Source organism: Chenopodium album, chromosome 1 (genome assembly GCF_948465745.1).
Source record: "Chenopodium album chromosome 1, dcCheAlbu1.1, whole genome shotgun sequence".
Taxonomy (NCBI): Eukaryota; Viridiplantae; Streptophyta; class Magnoliopsida; order Caryophyllales; family Amaranthaceae; genus Chenopodium; species Chenopodium album.
Genome location: NC_137834.1, coordinates 86401858 through 86419737, shown reverse-complemented (window position 1 = coordinate 86419737; position 17880 = coordinate 86401858). Strand labels below are relative to the sequence as shown.

At 34.4% G+C, this 17880-nt stretch overlaps 1 protein-coding gene across 1 annotated transcript; it reads left to right on the top strand.

The window, feature by feature from the left end:
- Positions 1-13212: 13212 nt before the first annotated feature.
- LOC145624606 (protein PIN-LIKES 3-like) lies at positions 13213-17864 on the top strand. The gene is made up of 10 exons (XM_081677667.1): positions 13213-13791; positions 13889-13968; positions 14060-14184; positions 14542-14663; positions 15008-15175; positions 15273-15365; positions 16164-16264; positions 16379-16431; positions 16517-16702; positions 17257-17864. Exons 1-10 carry the CDS (start codon positions 13654-13656, stop codon positions 17382-17384), a joined length of 1194 nt encoding a protein of 397 aa, XP_081533793.1. The 5' UTR covers positions 13213-13653; the 3' UTR covers positions 17385-17864.
- Positions 17865-17880: the final 16 nt, after the last annotated feature.

The following is a 17880-nucleotide window of genomic DNA, read 5'->3' as shown; positions in this document are numbered from 1 at the left end:
AGTTCAGTTCACTTCAGCTTAATTTCACTTCAGCTCAGCTCCAATCAGTTCAGTTCAGCTTCTAATTTCTTTCTCTCATAAAATATTTAGTTCAGTTCAGTTCAGCTCCTAATTTCCTGCTCTCATGAAATATTCAGTTCAGCTCAATTCAATTCATCTCCAATCAGTTTAGTTTAGTTCAGTTTAGTTCAACAATTCAATAAATGTGAACAAGACCTAACTCTATATATGTTTGATTGTTTGAAGTGTCCATAATTTTAATATGATGAAATTGAATGGTACATAAGAAAGAATAGCTCACACATATAGAAAAGGAAAATGTAAACTTATTAGACAACCCTAAAATAAGGTGAAAATAAGTGAACAGAGTAGACAACCCTAATTTTAAATTTACCTCGATAATAAGATTAGGTACAATATGCTATAATGAGTGATGATAAGGGTTAATAAGGACAACTTGAGTTCAATTCTTAGCTAAATTAAGTTTTGATGAGGTATAATACATTTTAATAATTAAGTTTTGAAGATTGGATGAGATAAGTTAGGACAAGTGAAGATCGCGTGAAAAAAGCACAGCATTGGAATTACTAATAGAAATCAAATATCATTATTGTAACATGCATTAATTCTCTATTTTAGGTTGTTGTTAATTAGGTTCAATCGAGTGTACATATAACATAAAAGCCATTGCTAATAAGTAATTAGCTCTCGATCTAATAATTTGATTTCAGATAAGTTCAAGTCCATCAGAAACATTCTTAATCATTAAAACTATTGAGAGGTATTTCATTTAGCTACGAGTAAATATATGAATCATCATAACTAACGTGTTGAAACTTATTTAAACCTACGGTGTTGAACTTTATTGTAATAGTAAGTTAGAGTTATTATAAATTGTTAAAAACAATTTTATATTTCATTAAATTGTTTGAATTTTTAAGCACATCAATAAGTTCAAAAGTTGAATAGTATACCAGTAAATCTCAAAAAAAAAATCATCGAAAATTCAAAATTGTCTAAAACAAGCTCCTAACCTCCTAGCGTTTTGTACATATCAAAGGGGTCATCATAGAGTAGATTGATTTTTATTTTATTTTTTCAAATAGCCATTTGATGCTTTCAAAATTTCAAACAACTAGGAAATAAAACAGTCAATTACATTGTACAAAAATAGCATGATATGCAACGTGACATAAAATTACAATAAATGACAAATAGGGGAGCTACATATAAGCCGCATAAATCACACTCCGACAGGGTGGCGCCTAATATACTCGTATATAACTATATAAGCATGTTCATCCAATTTTCATGAAATTCAATATTTTAATTTTCATTTTCATTTTCATTGATTATATAGAGCCAATAATCCCGTGAAATTATGAATCTGAATTTCTTATATAGTAAAATAAATATAAATTCCTAAAAACTGAAAGTCAAATAATGCACTTATTGTATACAACTATACAAGTATTTCATTATTAGATGACTTATCATTTACATAGGATTCTTTTTTGCTGACAAATTTTTCATGTGTTTAGCCACCTTAATATAGCAATTAAATTATGAATAGCATACTATTATAAAACAAATTCAAATTAAATAGCATACTATTTTAAAAATAAAGTAAAATTAAAGAGCATAGAGTAATTTATTGTACATGTCACAAGTAATACAGAATACATTAATTAGTAATACCCCCTATTTTTACGGGTGGAATTGCTATTTTGTAGCGGAGTAAAAAAGAACAACAAAATGGTTCAAGTTGCATATTGCCAGAATTGCCACTTATTGTTGCATGCATGAGTATTGGAAATTGTTACTTCATTCATGCATCTGAATTCTGATGCATGGTTAATTGGCTCTGTTCAATTAGATTATCCTATCTTCGGCTTATCCTCTTAGAAAATAAAATGAATATATTACTTGTAGATATAATTAAATTATCAGTTTCTCTAGTGTGTGGCTGATCACATCGTGTAGCCACTTATAAAAAAAAAAGTAACTCCAATAACACTAACTAAGTGACCCCATAAAACTGACTACGTAAACTTATAACACTAATGAATTAACCCCTGTACCAAGTAATTCCTATTATCATACACTAACGAATTGAAGTAACTCCTATGATGATTGACCACACTATGTGACCATCCACATATGAGAATTAATATAAGCTCTTATAATTATACTTCGTACAGTATATAATTAAGCTTGCAAAGTTGTTAGCGGAGCTTTATTCACTAGTGAAGAAATAAACTAGGCATTTTATAGTAGTTAATTACATTTTATGAAGTATAAATGTATAATACCCAAAAATTAGGGTAGAACCCGCCAAATGAGTGCAACATACGAGTGAGTACAAAATTTTTAGTTGCTTTTGTTATTTGTTTGTTTTTGTTTGTTGTATTAATGTGCAGTAATTTTTTAATTAAGTGGCAAATTACTGTCATTAATAGTCGTACAGAGTAGTAAATAGATACAGTAAAACACATGAAGTGTGTATGGAAATAGTGAATGAATAACCTCGAGCGATGGAATAATTAGGGAGACATTAACATTTAACAACATTATTACCAAAAAGCTACTGTGCATGCACTAGATCCGAACTACCTGATCAGTCCGCACGTGTTTTTATCTTTCTTTCATTAAACTAGATTCTCTCTTTACTATTTTACACTACTAAGCAAAAGGTATAACCTAAAACCTAAAAGTTAATTTAAGGGTATATTGATGTCCCAATGTTATTTTAGACATGATCACATGTAGAGATTGACTTGTAAAATAGACATCTTTAGCCATTTTATTGCCCATGTATGTGTAATCCTTTAGATGTGCCTTGTAATGCATGTCGTTTTGTCAAGCTTTGCTCTTTCGAGTTTCTGAGCAAAGCAGAGTAGATTTTAGCAGAATAAAATTACTTTTAGAGAGCAAAGCGGCTTATTAATTACTAAGCAGAGCAGAATATATTTCAGCAAAACTAGAGTATACCATAGTAGCTCAAAAGAACAAGGCTATAGTTAGACCGCTTAAATGATTCTAACAAGTACTTGTACTCATATGTGAACAGAGAATTAGGCAAGCAATTATGATATTTTAATTTTTTAGGCAGGCGACTAAGATTTTTTAAAAAAAATTTCCCCTTTTTAGTTTTAATGTTTCAGTTAGAAAGAAAATTATAACTACACATTTCAATGTCTAGACAATTCCAAGGCAGATCTACTATGAGGCCTGATTATGGCATGGGCTTTACCAATAGCATTTTTTTTTTTTTATTCAATGAGGTGTTGTTTATGTTTTGATATTTCATTCGTTTTAAAATACGAGTAAATACTCTAGTTTGATGATGGATATATTTGTTTATATAGAACTCTGTCCAGCATTTTTATTTATTTCTATAAATTATAAGAAATTAATACACATAGAAACTAGATTCTAACAAATATCCCACATATAAATAATGTAAAAAAGTTAAAGTGGGACATTTATTTTAAAACAGAGGAAGTATTGATATTAGTGTACAAAATGACATAAATCAATTTTGATCGAGCAAAAAAGCTAAGCCATCATTCATCAGTTGCCCTATCAACATTGATTAGTAATGAACTTCTACGTAGTTGTAATTGTTATTAGTAATTACAGTATTGAGATATAATTATACACAGTAAATGTATATTGATACTTCATGAGAGAAACTTGAGATGTGAACAGTAAGAATGGAACAAGTACAAATTGTTGCCATATATATGAATACGGGAGTACTCAATATTACTTCCAGAACATGTAAGGAATGGACAGATGAATCAAAGCCCAATAACAAGCCCAAGCTTAAGCCAAGTCTTTATTGTCTATAGATATTAGATAGTACTAATAGCCCAATAAGGTGTTATACTAGCCCATTGTTTATTAGATTATTCTATTAGTAAACTTGTGTAAGTTTTTGAGAAAAGTTGTCAGTGTCAAAATTGTTGTTATTAGTATTTCTTGTACACTCAATTGGGAAAGAAGCAAATTGCAATAAGGGGCGGATCTTTGTTTGGGCAGGCAAGAATCTGACCCCCTAAGGGCCTAAGTATTTTTGACTTGTTGATTATATGTAATTTGATGACTAATACGGAGCAATTATATTATTTGTATATAAAGTTGTAGCATAGACGTATAGTGGTAAATTATTGTTATCTTTAAGTAAAAGGTTAGGAGATTAAACCTTAGCCTTTATTTTTTGTGGCCTAAGATCCACCAGTGACCGTCAATAATCGACAAAATGTATGAATGTACCTTAGATAGCTTTAATAGTCTTGAAAGTGAAATATATTTATATTCGAGATTTGATATAAAGTGCACTCTCCTAGATTTACAAACAAGAAAATGAAGTGAATAGGATGGCCAACAACTATCAAATTACTCTTAATTTAAATGCATTATCAAAAATATTTGGTAAAATTATACTCGAAGACAGCTTTTAGCTAATATTTCGTTTTAAATTATGTGTAACTCTGTCTTGAAAGAAATTACAAGTAAAAGTTAAGAAAGTAATAAGTAAATACTTATTATAATAACATTTCTTTTGAAATCACTCGTACTAGCTTTTGTTATATATTGATCATAAGAAATTACATAATAATGTACTTTTAGTGTAGAAATGTGTAAATCTCCTTGAGAGATGTTATGTCATTGCTTCAATATAAATAGCAAATATACAAGCATAATGAAGAGTCTCTCTACATAATTACACAAATAATAATCACAGAATATGAAGTGTTTCATATTCTAACACACCTCCGCAGTCGAAGCGGGAGGAGGCCGTACGCTGAGACTGGATCTGAAGTCAAGGAAAAGTTGCCGAGGTAAACCTTTAGTGAAAATGTCTGCATACTGATAGGAAGACGGGACATGGAGAACCCGAATATGACCCATAGCCACCTTCTCTCGTACGAAATGAATATCCATTTCGATGTGTTTGGTGCGCTGGTGCTGAACGGGATTACTAGACAAGTATACGACGGACACATTATCACAATAAACCAAGGTTGCCCGTCGTAGAGGGCAATGGAGCTCCAGAAGTAGATTCCGGAGCCAACAAGTCTCGGCCACTACATTAGCGACGCCTCGATATTCCGCTTCTGCACTAGATTTCGACAATGTAGCTTGTCGTTTAGCAGACCATGAAATAAGATTATCTCCTAAATATACGTAGTATCCAGAAGTAGACTTGCGAGTATCCGGACAACCGCCCCAATCGGCATCAGTGTAGGAGATCAAACCAGAAGGTGCAGAGCGATATAGATGAAGACCAAGATCAAGAGTACCCTGAATGTACCGAATAATGCGCTTCAACGCATTGAAGTGAGGTTCCCGGAGAGCATGCATAAACAAACAGATTTGTTGCACGACATAGGCAATGTCGGGTCTAGAGAAAGTGAGATATTGGAGAGCCCCGGCTAAGCTGCGGTACAATGTGGGGTCAGTGATAGGAGAGCCATCTGAAGCACCAAGTTTTGACTTGGTGTCAACTGGAGTAGAAATAGGCTTGCAATTTGACATTTGAGCTTGTTGAATAATTTCTTCCGCATACTTCCTTTGAGACAGGAACATACAATGTGGAGTCCGAGTGACCGAGATACCCAGAAAATAGCTCAATTTACCCAAATCAGACATAGCAAATTCAGACTTGAGCAAAGCAATAATGTCAGATTTAAGAGCTTCTGAGGACGCAGTCAACACAATATCATCAACATAAAGCAAGAGATATGCCGTAGATGCACCACGGCGAAGAATGAACAAAGAATTGTCACTCTTGCTACACACGAACCCAATTTGCAGAAGAAAATTAGCAAATCGCTGATACCAAGCTCGGGCTGCCTGTTTTAGGCCATAGAGAGACCTACGAAGGCGACAAACATGTGTCGGGGCACCCGGGTGCACAAAACCAGGAGGTTGATGCATATAAACTGTTTCTTTAAGGTCACCATGTAAAAAGGCATTTTTGACGTCCAACTGATGTATCGGCCAGTCCTTGCCCATAGCTATACTCAAAACTGTACGAATGGTTGCCGGTTTGACTACCGGACTAAAAGTCTCATCACAGTCAACCCCCACCTGTTGTGACTTTCCATTAACAACAAGTCTAGCTTTATGCCGCTCTAAGTCACCATTTTCCCTGTATTTGTGTTTGAAAAGCCACATACAACGAATAATATTCACACCCTCGGGTCTAGGAACTAGATCCCAAGTATGCTGGTTAGTGAGAGCATTATATTCCTCAGTCATGGCTGCATTCCAATTAGAGTCTAGCAGGGCTAATTTCGGACTTTTTGGTATAGGGGAAATAGTTTGGGTCGCAAGGTTAAATTGGACCTTGGGTTTGAAAATGCCAAGTTGGGCTCTAGTAGTCATAGAGTGAGTAGGAACTAGAGTGGGCCGAAAAATTGCTGAGTGTGGAGTGGAGGGAATTGGGCTGGGGGAAAATCACCAAACCGTATAGTAGGAGAGGAAGGAGTTTGGTTTGGGCCAGTGGGAATTGGGCTGGACGGGGGGGTTGGGCCTGCGGCATGGGTAGCCCGCGTGCTGGCCGTGTCAGGTTGCACTGACCCACGGTCAGCCCGTGGGCTATTCTGCCCGGTTGCAGCAGGAGAGTGGGGCGGGCTGTGATGTTGGGCCGGTTGTGGAGTGGGCTGGGCCGAAAAGGTTGGATCAGCAAGGAGAAGAGGAGGGATGTTGAGAGTATCCTCTTTTAAGAAATCATAATCCGAATTTTGGAACTTCTTGATGTCAGAGAAGGGAAATATGTTTTCTTGAAATGTTACATGCCTTGAAATAATTGTTTTGTTAGAAGAAAGGTCAAAACAAAGATAGCCTTTATGGTCGCTAGGGTATCCCAAAAACACACATGGAGTGGAGCGGGGAGCCAATTTGTGGGGTGCCGTAATGGACAAGTTTGGGTAACAAAGACAACCGAAAGTGCGTAGATGATCATAAGAAGGGGTTCTACGATATAGAATTTCGGTTGGAGTTTTGTTGCCAAGGGTAGAGGTTGGAAGAATATTCAAGACATAAGCCACCATGTGGACGGCATAGACCCAAAATGATGGTGGAAGAGATGCGTGAAAGAGCATAGTGCGTGCCATGTTGTTGATTGTGCGAATAATTCTCTCGGCCTTACCATTTTGAGAGGATGTATGAGGGCAAGAAAATCGAAAGGACATGCCATTGTCCGCACAAAAGTTAAGGAAGGGGGAATTATTGAACTCACGGCCATTATCCGATTGAAAAGTTTTAACATGCTTTTCAAATTGGGTGTGTATATATGCTCTAAACTGAAGGAAGAGAGAGTAGACTTGTGATTTATATTTGATTGGATAAATCCAAAGAAAATGAGAAAAATCATCTAGAAACACCAAGTAATATTTATGTCCCAATTTGCTAGCAATAGGAGAAGTCCATAGATCAGCATGAATTATATCAAAAGGAGAAAAAGTTTCACTCAAAGAAGACTTAAAAGGAAGTCTAACATGTTTCCCCAAGGGACAAGAGTAGCAAAAATGGGCATTGTTGCCCTTATTACAATTTATAAAATTGTTGTTTCTAAGAAAATTAAAAACTGGTGCTCCTGGATGTCCAAGTCTACTGTGCCAGGTTGAAGGAGAAATAGCAGTAAATGAAATATGGTCATGTTCTCTTATAGCGGAAGACGAAGAGAAAGGATAAAGGTCCCCTACACTATTGCACCTCGCTAGAACCGTCCCCGAATGAAGGTCCTTCACAGAAAAACCAAAAGGGTCAAACTCAATAGATACGGAATTGTCACATGTAAATTTCCTAACAAAAATAAGGTTCTTAATAATATTAGGAGCATATAAGACATTTTTGAGTTGAAAAGGGGTTTGAGGTGGTGGTGTTGAGGTGTGGCCGTAGCCCTGAATAGGAATGCGTTTGCCATTACCAACTAAAATAAACTGAGGAGTGCTCAAACTAAACAGTTTAGGAAGATTACCAGCATTGTGAGTGAGGTGAGAAGTAGCTCCCGTATCCATATACCACCCGTCATTAGGAGGTTGCAGGCTCATAGAATTGTATGCTTGACCCAATTCGATGGGAGACATAAGAGGTCCATACCCCTGCTGCTGCTGGACTGGAGCAAAGTAGGCCTGCTGGGCCGGTCGAGAGCCCAAAATTGAGCCTTGAGGTCTCTGGAAAAACGCAGTAGGCTGTGTGGGATATGGGCAAGGGGGAGATGCCCATCCTCCTTGAACTGGGTCGGCCCACTGCTGATGAGGTTGGGCCTGTTGCTGGTTGGCCCATGTGGGATTGGGCGGCTGGTTGAACCGGTGTTGCTGTTGGTGTTGTGTGGCATTTTGAAGCTTGCCACGCCCACTGTCACCACGACTCTTACCCCCACGAAGGTTGCCACGACCACGACCACGGCTGTTGGACCCACCGCCATGACCGCCGGAGGTCCTTTGTGGTTCGCTGGTGGTTTGCGGTGAAGCCGAAGAGTTGCCGGTGGGAGATTGCGCCACCAAGGCGTGCTAGGAATGTTCTTCCTGCTTTGATTTTCGTGTTTCTTCCAAAAGAAAATGTGAGCGGGCTGAGTTAAAGCTTGGTAGGGGGTCAGTTTGTTGTATCATGGCGGCGACGGTGTCATACTCCCCTTTAGGCAAACCAGTGATCAATTGCAAAACCATCTTGCTCTCCGATACGGGATTGCCGACGTTGCTTAGTTGATCCGCCAAAAGCTTGATCTGCCTTGTGTACTCCGACATGTTCGCGAAATTCTCAAGACGAATGGTGTTGAATTGCTCCTCCAAATAGATAGCACGAGTGTGCTTATTGTCATAGAAAAGTTCCTCCAAACGTTTCCAAAGTACGAGCGTGGTGGCGCCGGGTTTCATGATTGTGTTGACAAGGTCCTTTGAAATGGTCCCATATATCCATTGTTTAACAATGGCATCCAAACGTTTCCATGTGAAGTCATCAATGTCAGAAGGACGATCGACGGTAGTGTCTATGTGATCCAAAACGTTGAATGCACAAGCATGAATTTGGAAGAGCTCCACCCATGTGGCATATTGGCTTTCCTCTTGATCAAGGGTGATAGGCATGAGATTCTTGATGTTGGAGACAGCATAGGCCGGGTGGAAGGCTGGGGAAGAGGGGGGAGGAGGGGGAGGTGGAGTATCATTATCACCGTCAACCATGGTGGGAGGCAGAGGAGGGGCTACGGTGAGATTCCCAGGAACAGGGTATTAGGAATTTGAGGAGAAAAAAATTTTCTAATGTTCCTAGTGGCTCTGATACTATGTAGAAATGTGTAAATCTCTTTGAGAGATGTTATGTCATTGCTTCAATATAAATAGCAAATATACAAGTATAATGAAGAGTCTCTCTACATAATTACACAAATAATAATCACAGAATATGAAGTGTTTCATATTCTAACATTTAGGATCTTGTTAGATTTCTTTTCATAGTGTAATTAAAATTTTTAATTTTTATTTATTCATAGTTTAAGATAATTACTAATAAATTTAAGTATTTGGGTACACTGTAAACGTGATAAAAAAATGTATAACTAATTTGGGAGGGAGGAACTAATAAGTATAGGCCATGTTTGGTAATTGGCTTTTTAATGGCTTTTTGGTTAGCTTTTGGCTTTTGGCTTTTTAAGGTGGTCAAACAGCCAAAAAATGTGTTTAGTAATTGGCTTTTTAGTCAGCGAAAAAGCTGGCTTTTAAGCCAAAATGAAAAAGCTGCTTTGAGTAGCTTTTTTGTTGGCTTTTGGCTTGTTGGCCCACAAATTATCTAATAAACAGCCAACAACCACCAATTAATTTACCAAACACTTTTGTAAACAGCCAACTTAAACAGCCAATTTCAAAAGCCATTATAAACAGCCAAACATTTCAGCTGGTCAAACAAGCCAAGTGAACCAGCCAACAGCCAACCGCCAACAACCATTTGCCAAACAAGGCCATAGTAATCACTTTTTATGATAACACTATCAATTTTCAATGAAATGATTTTGTGCACTTTAAATCTTCCAAAACAAAAAAAAGTGCACTATAAATTATTTTTTTAAACACTCTAAATTTCGCGGTTTTCACTTCTATTCATTGTTATTAAAATTTTAATTTAAATCTTACTCCGTAGAATTTTACTCGATTCATGTATGTCATATGATTCGATTTACAATTCTACCCGATTTTATATAAAAAAGTATTTTTCTTAACTAGCGAAATCCTTATAAGTAAAAAACATGTTTATACATATCTTTTATTAGAAAGTTAGGAACATTTGTTAATAGATTAGTATAGATAGGCCTATTCACTCAATCAATGATTTTTTTTTGACAAATATTTGTTTATAAAGGTGACAGTACAGAATTCAAGAAATAAACGTATCTTTTGATAGGTCCATCTTGCGATCAATAATTTTCATTTAACCTTATTCGATCACGAAATTTCTGAGCAACTTCACATGAGAGAATTTCCAATAAATAGGTTGCATAAATACGGAGTATTGGAGTAACATCTGCTGTCTACATTCTACAACAGTTTTAAGTAAAGTTGAACTTAACAAATATTTTACGTAATTATGTTTTGGCATTTTGCTGATTAATGAAGATCGTAGAAGAATATGTAGGGGTCTGATGGAGAGTGAAATTATGTGGTATAGAAGCATAAGAATTAAATTACCTAGTACTGCACTTCAAGTGAGAAGGTACGAAGTAATTTTTTTATTATGATTTTTTTTTTTTTTTTAAAAAAAAATTTAAATTTTTTTTAGAATACTAGTTTGTGGTATGAAACGTCAATTCGAAATTAACAGTCAAACATACCATTGGATGTATTCTGAATTCTAATTCTATTTTTTTTATTGGTGCAGATTTCCAAAATAATACCATTGGATATTCTAAAACCTAATCTATATCTATACTTAGTATTTAAAAACACAAACCAAAATTGACACATGTCATCATTCTTTCTCACCTTTCTTTATTCATTCTCCCTCCTTATGTTTTCAAAGAAATTCTCTCTTCATCTCCCCCTTTATTTCTCAATAACTTTTATATTTTGTAATCTTTATTTTAATTCAATAACAAATTAAATTTCCTAAACCTTCTCCTCTTCTCATTATTCCATCTATCAATTCAATTTATTCACATTCATAATTCATTTCTTTTAATTTGACCCCTTATCTTCCCCCTCTTCTTATATAAATACAAATTTTCAATAAAGATTTTTTTCATACTCATTAAGTTTCAAAAACTAAAAAATTAGAGAAACGTCTCTCAAAATTCTATGTGAAATTTCTACAACAATGAGGATGATGATTGAAAAGGAAAATATTGAGGTGGCAAGAATACTATGGAAATTCCATAGGATGACATTTTTTGCGTGTCATGGGGCTTTAATTTTGAAGATATTAAGCGCAATATAAGAGACATATATTGGTAAAGACTAAAGAAGAATATCATGCCTTCACATTTGATGTAAAAATTGTAAAATTATATTAAGTGTTTGGTATTTACAAAGTAGTTTTTTATACAAATTGTTGATTAATATATCATGCGATAGAGATATGATTTTACGATTTTAAGCCATTTTTTCTACAACTATTAGTCTATTACCACTAATTCATAAAATATTATAATATGTCAAAAGACGATAAAATAAATTCATTCAAATAATTTGTAAAGGGTTTTTTTTTTTTTTTGGTGACAAGATAATTTGTAAAGTTTCAAATAAATTTATAATTTAAGCATAACCCGTGCGTAGAACGGGTCCAATAGCTAGTTCTATTTGATTGTTGTTACCACCACAAAGGGAATTGCCGATTGACGACTAGCTTGTAACATTGTATTACCTTCCTTCTTACTATTTGCAAAAATAAAATATTTTATACCTCATAAAAAAAGCTAGCCCCGTTGTTGCAAATTATAAGAAATGGAAACATTGATCATCTGCCTCATAAATAATGTCTCTTTATTGCAAATAATAAGAACGGAGGTAGTATTAAAAACACTGATTAATAACTGTCATGATTAATAATTTCCATGAATCAAATAATTTGCCGTGTCCTATTCACCTTATATAAGTAATAACTAGCCTTTTAGCCCGTTCGATGCACGGGTTCATATTTAGGTTATTACATATGTATGTATGTTTTTCAGTAGTTGAAACTTTTGATATGAAATACGAAGTAATTGTTTCATTGCTAAAACTTAAAAGGAAAAAAAGAATGAGGGTAGAACTGGGGGAAAAGATAAAGGAATTTAGTTACATACATATACATGAAGATTATAGGATATGAAATGACATATTGGTTTAAGTTATATTTTAAGTCTATTAGTTGAAAAGACAATTTTAATATAATTCAATTCATATGTTTATGTGATTAATATTAATTGGTTCAACTTTATTTTATTACGATGGAAATGAAACACTTCATTCTCTTAATTGAATTTGCAAGTTATAGAATGTATAAAGACTTAAACAAAAAGATTAAAAGGGGTGACATGTGTCATATGTGGTAGTGAGTGAATTGTGATGACATGTGTCATATAGATATAGATTAGTGAAAACAAGTAAAGGTAGTAAATATGATTTAAGTTTAGTTAAAATAAATTAAGTTTGGAAAAATTAATTACAGTTAAATAAATTTTAATTTATCTATAATACCTCACTGTTGAGTAAGGCGTACTATGTATTTCTATATCCTCATGAAATGCGCATTAAGGACCACCAGATCAATTGTAACCACGTACCAACTCAATTTCTTTCGGCACACTTTGTCCTCACTTATGAGCACCTCGATTGAGAAAACTTGGAAATACCCATCCGAAAATTACTTCCGAAGAAAGATGCATCTTAAGACTACGTTTGGACAATCATACTTGACTATGGAGTATTTTAACATATGATGACTTTCCTAAAATAAATATGTATTTGTTGGTATAAGTAGTACGTACATCAAATCTTATATATTAAAGTAAACATAGGGAATATTACATAATTAGTAAAAATTAGCTAACTTCAAAGAACCAACAAAAATAATAATGAATGATAGAAGAAAAAAGTTCTATGAAGTAATCAATTTAAATATCCAAATTCAGTAAAATTTAATACGTAGTATTATTTAGTAAAAATTATTTTAGAGTAACAAACTTCAGGTGAAAAGAACACGACTTTAATTAATGGACACAATTGCTAGTGGGCGAGACTAGCTAGAAATCTAGAATACACCATGACAATACATATTGTAATGGATGATGATGTGATGAATTGCCTCGAAAGGGAGAGATATCCTCCCATTATCCCAAGCCTTGTCCTACTTAATTGATCGACATAACACTTGCTTAATTGGCCTTGTTTTTTATTCTAAAGTTACAAAATTTTCAATGAACTACTAGAATTATACAGAAAGAGGTTATTGTCCTATTGATCGATTGCTCTATGTCATTACAAAAGGATCGGAGTATCGTTATTTTGTATTTTTAGTTAAATACTCAAATGTACGAATCTATAAAAGGTTTTTGTCTCAACATATAATAGTATGTATATATATGTTGTGAGATCGAACAAACAATAGTAATAGTAGTCGGGAGGAAACAAGAATTCGAGTTAGTTAATTTTTCTAAAATAGTTAGAAAAAATGGGTGCAATTATAAATCTATTAGTGATGGCTTCAATGCCAATAGCAAAGGTGCTATTACTTGCGGCCATTGGTTCCTTTCTTGGTTTAGATCGCGTTAATATTTTGGGTGAAGATGCTCGTCACCATTTGAACAAAGTAAGTATAAAAAGTTCTGTTTACGTCGACTTATTGTGTGCATATATGATTTTTTTTTTTCCCTTATAGAAATTTTATTATGTTTTGATATGTTTAGGTTGTGTTTTATGTATTCAATCCGGCGCTTGTTACTAGCACCTTGGCAAAGACAATAACCTTTGAAAGTTTTCTTACATTGTGAGTATAATTTATGCATACATATACATATAAAAATTGGCGTAGTTTCAGATTTAAAGAGCTAATCAATTCGTTTATTATGTGGTTGAAGATGGTTTATGCCAGTGAACATCTTTATTACATACCTACTTGGCTCAATACTTGGGTGGGTCCTTATCAAAATTACAAAAGCTCCAAGGCATCTCAAGGGCCTTATTATAGGAGCTTGTTCAGCAGGTAAATTTTTTGTGTGAATTATTATTTGCTTTTTTGTTTTGAGGAAGAAGGATAACATATCAACTAAATATTATCATATAATTTCCTAAAATATAATATCCTCAATAGTCCGCTAATAGGTTAAAATCCAGGTGATGATACCTAGTATTGGAGATCAATTACCGTACATATAAAGTTTGTCCTTTATTTACCAATAAGGAGAATTTCCGACACATGAGACCTTTATTTATAAAAGGAAATTAAATGGGATCACGTTATTGTCATTAACATTATTGGATGTTTTTCAATATTCTTGCATTATATTTGGTAGTCTTTATGTTTGATTCATTGTTTGTGTTAAATTGATTGTGATAATAGGTAACTTGGGAAAACTTCCCCTCATCATCGTCCCAGCAATGTGTAGAGAAAAAGGCAGCCCTTTTGGAGACGTTGATGTTTGCCAATCATATGGTTTGGCATACGCTTCACTTTCTATGGCGGTAATAAAGACTTGTTTATTATTGTTTCACATTAAAATAATTTTTCGAGGAACAAATACTACCTCCGTTATATATTATGTGCAACGATTAGACATTTTTCCTCTCTACTTTATGTCAAATCATTGCAAATAATATATAACGGAGGTAGTATAATCGATCGATTAATTTAAAATTCATATCTCCAAAACTTAAACACAATTGTTACTAATCATGTGTTAGAACACCGACTTGTTTCTCATTCTCCATTCATTTTCAGATAATACACCTTAATTTGAATTAGTAAGTTATGCAACATTTGAAATTTCAAAACTAACTATGCTATGTTGTACATGTATGTATTTCAGCTCGGGAATTTTTACATGTGGTTATACACATACAACATCATCCGGATATTTTCAAGGGACGTTATAGATGATGCAAATCACCCCGAAGTTGGAGATGAATCATTTGGAAACAACACAGAATTCCTACTTAAACCTACTGAATATTCTCTAACGACTCCTAACAGCAAGGTTAGAACTTAATTAGCTCAATTCGTCACTTCATCATGTACTTAATATTGATTTTTCTTGTTTGTATGATGATACATTGATACATACATAATTGCAGATTCCAATGTCATCAAAGTTTCAACAGTTGTTGTCCAAATTATCAGGAAAGATCAATCTCAAGCCATTGTTTTCACCTTCTACTATTGGCGTGGTACGCTTCTAACCACTAACTAACTCAATTAATGTTTAGTCCAAAAACTTATTTTACCTCTTACCTAGGATAATTTTGACGTACAACTGTACAAGTCCCTTTTTTGACGTTGAGTAGGTTCAAGTACGGGTGGTACCACTAAAATGAACAAACACTTTGGATAGAGGTGATTAACATGGATTCAACCCGATTTTAGGTGGACTATGGACATAAAAATTCAGTTAAAAGTCGGGTCGGGCTCAGATTGTTTTGGTGTAGGCCATTTATTAGCATTTAAAGCATTTTTACTTGTTTATTTGGCCCGGCCCAAAATGGTTAGAAAAGTCATGTAGGCCTTTTATGTCAAACCTTGGTCCGACCCATATTAATGGGTTGATTTGATTCTTTAGCTTTCGTCTTGCCCCAAACCTAGTCGGCCCCTCCTACGAACACCTCTAGACGATATCTAATTTTAAATACGTAGTAATTTAATTGATTTTAATATGATAAAATGTAAATGGGTATTTTTGACGTTATAAATCCTTACAATTATACTACCTCCGGTCCAAATTACTCGCAACTTTGGAATATTTTATATCTCACAAATAATACCCCAAAGTTGCGAGTAATTTGGACCGGAGGTAGTATGATATATACTCATCGTGAAAGAGATATTTCATACGGAGTAAAAGTTTGCAACTCTAAATCTAATCGTCATCACTTACATCATCCGAGTCGTCTTTTTAAAATTAATTACAACATTTAATACTACTTATTCTATGCTCATGATTGATTGATTAGAATTTCTTGATTGTTCAGCTAGTTGGATTTATGATTGGTTTAATTCCTCCTCTGCGGAAGTTGCTGATTGGTAATGATGCACCTCTCCATGTAATTCAAGATTCAGCTTATATGCTTGGGTATAACTTAACTAACGCTCTCTAGTCTCAACTCATCTTATTCCCCTTTACCATAATATATATGTTGCTTAATTTCTTTTTAATGAATACTCTCTCTGTTCGGAATTAATACAGGGATGCAGCTATCCCAACCATCACGTTAATCCTTGGAGCAAACTTGCTTCTAGGTACGTTAAATAATAACTCCGGCCAACCGTTATTTTCTAATCAATTTGTTTGAGAGTCCTCACACTAATAATTTTTTTTTTCCAGGTTTAAAGGGATCCCAAATTCAGTTTAGAATTGTAATTGGCATAGTAGCCACACGTTACATATTACTTCCCTTACTCGGCATCCTTATAATTAGAGGAGCTATTCGCGGTGGTATTCTAAAATGTGATCCCTTATTTCAGTTTATTTTGCTACTTCAATATGCAGTCCCGCCTGCAATGAACATAAGTACGTTATTCTAATTATCCATTGAATTTTTTTCTTTAATATGTGCATTTGATCACCATACACCAATAATACTACCTCCGTTACAGGTTATGTGCAACGATTAGACATTTTTCCTCTCTGCTTTATGTCAAATCGTTGCACATAACCTGTAACGGAGATAGTAATATTTTCTAACCATGATAAACATATTCCTAATAGTAATTACATGTATATACGTGGATATCACTATTTAACCCATATTTGAAATCCCATTCATACTTCCCTGTAAGTCCTAGAGAGGGTGGAAGTTTCCCAATTAAAAGTCTTTATGACGTGACACTTGATATAATGCCTAATGAGTATTTGTAAGCGCATGCTAAGTTTAACAACACTTTAATATTGATAATCCTTAATGTCACGTTTTATGTCAAATTATTGCAAATAACATAAAACGAAGGTAGTAGAAATTTAATTACCACCTAATAATTTGTCTAATATCACCTACCAAATACGAAGTATGTGTTAGTTTATTACGTACGAGTAGCTTTTAATGGTCGAGCTTTGAAAAATGACAGGTACAATGACAGAGCTATTTGGAAATGGTCAAAGTGAATATTCGGTGATATTGTTGTGGACGTATGGTCTAGCTGCGGTTGCACTCACTCTTTGGTCCACTATCTTTTTGTGGCTTGTGGCTTCTTAGTAACTCTTCATTTTGAACTACTTTCCCGCTCATTAATCCACATATAGTACTACAACAAGGTCTACAACTCTGTGGTTCGCATGTGAGAGGGGCAGAGGGCATGCACTTAAAATATCGAAGTTATATTACTTCTTACAAGTAGGGGAGAAATTGGAGATCCCGGCCTCTTACAAACCCTGGAAGGGAGAGCCTCGACTATTAGGTCAACTTTGGTTATCGATCTCCTTTATGAAATGTACACTATCAAATGCTATACTTTTGCATTATAGATTTAGTGGTAATATACAGATAAATATATATACGTACATGAGTACTCTACATATATATTGATCTTCAATCTTTATAGAGATGTATCTACACTAAATGCTAGCTACCTTAGTTGGTTTTATCTGTTGAATTTAAGTATTAGGATCAAATTTCATTTGGGTTATTTGTCGTTTGTCTTTACGCACACAAACTGAATCAACTATTTTGTAACAAAGTAATAGTGTAATGG

Bases quoted from the DNA above. Each gene is read 5' to 3' on its own strand.
- LOC145624606 (XM_081677667.1), top strand. From the start codon at position 13,654: ATGGGTGCAATTATAAATCTATTAGTGATGGCTTCAATGCCAATAGCA. The intron at 15,176-15,272 runs GTTAGAACTTAA...ACATAATTGCAG, and splicing joins TAACGACTCCTAACAGCAAG to ATTCCAATGTCATCAAAGTT. The intron at 16,265-16,378 runs GTATAACTTAAC...GAATTAATACAG, and splicing joins GATTCAGCTTATATGCTTGG to GGATGCAGCTATCCCAACCA.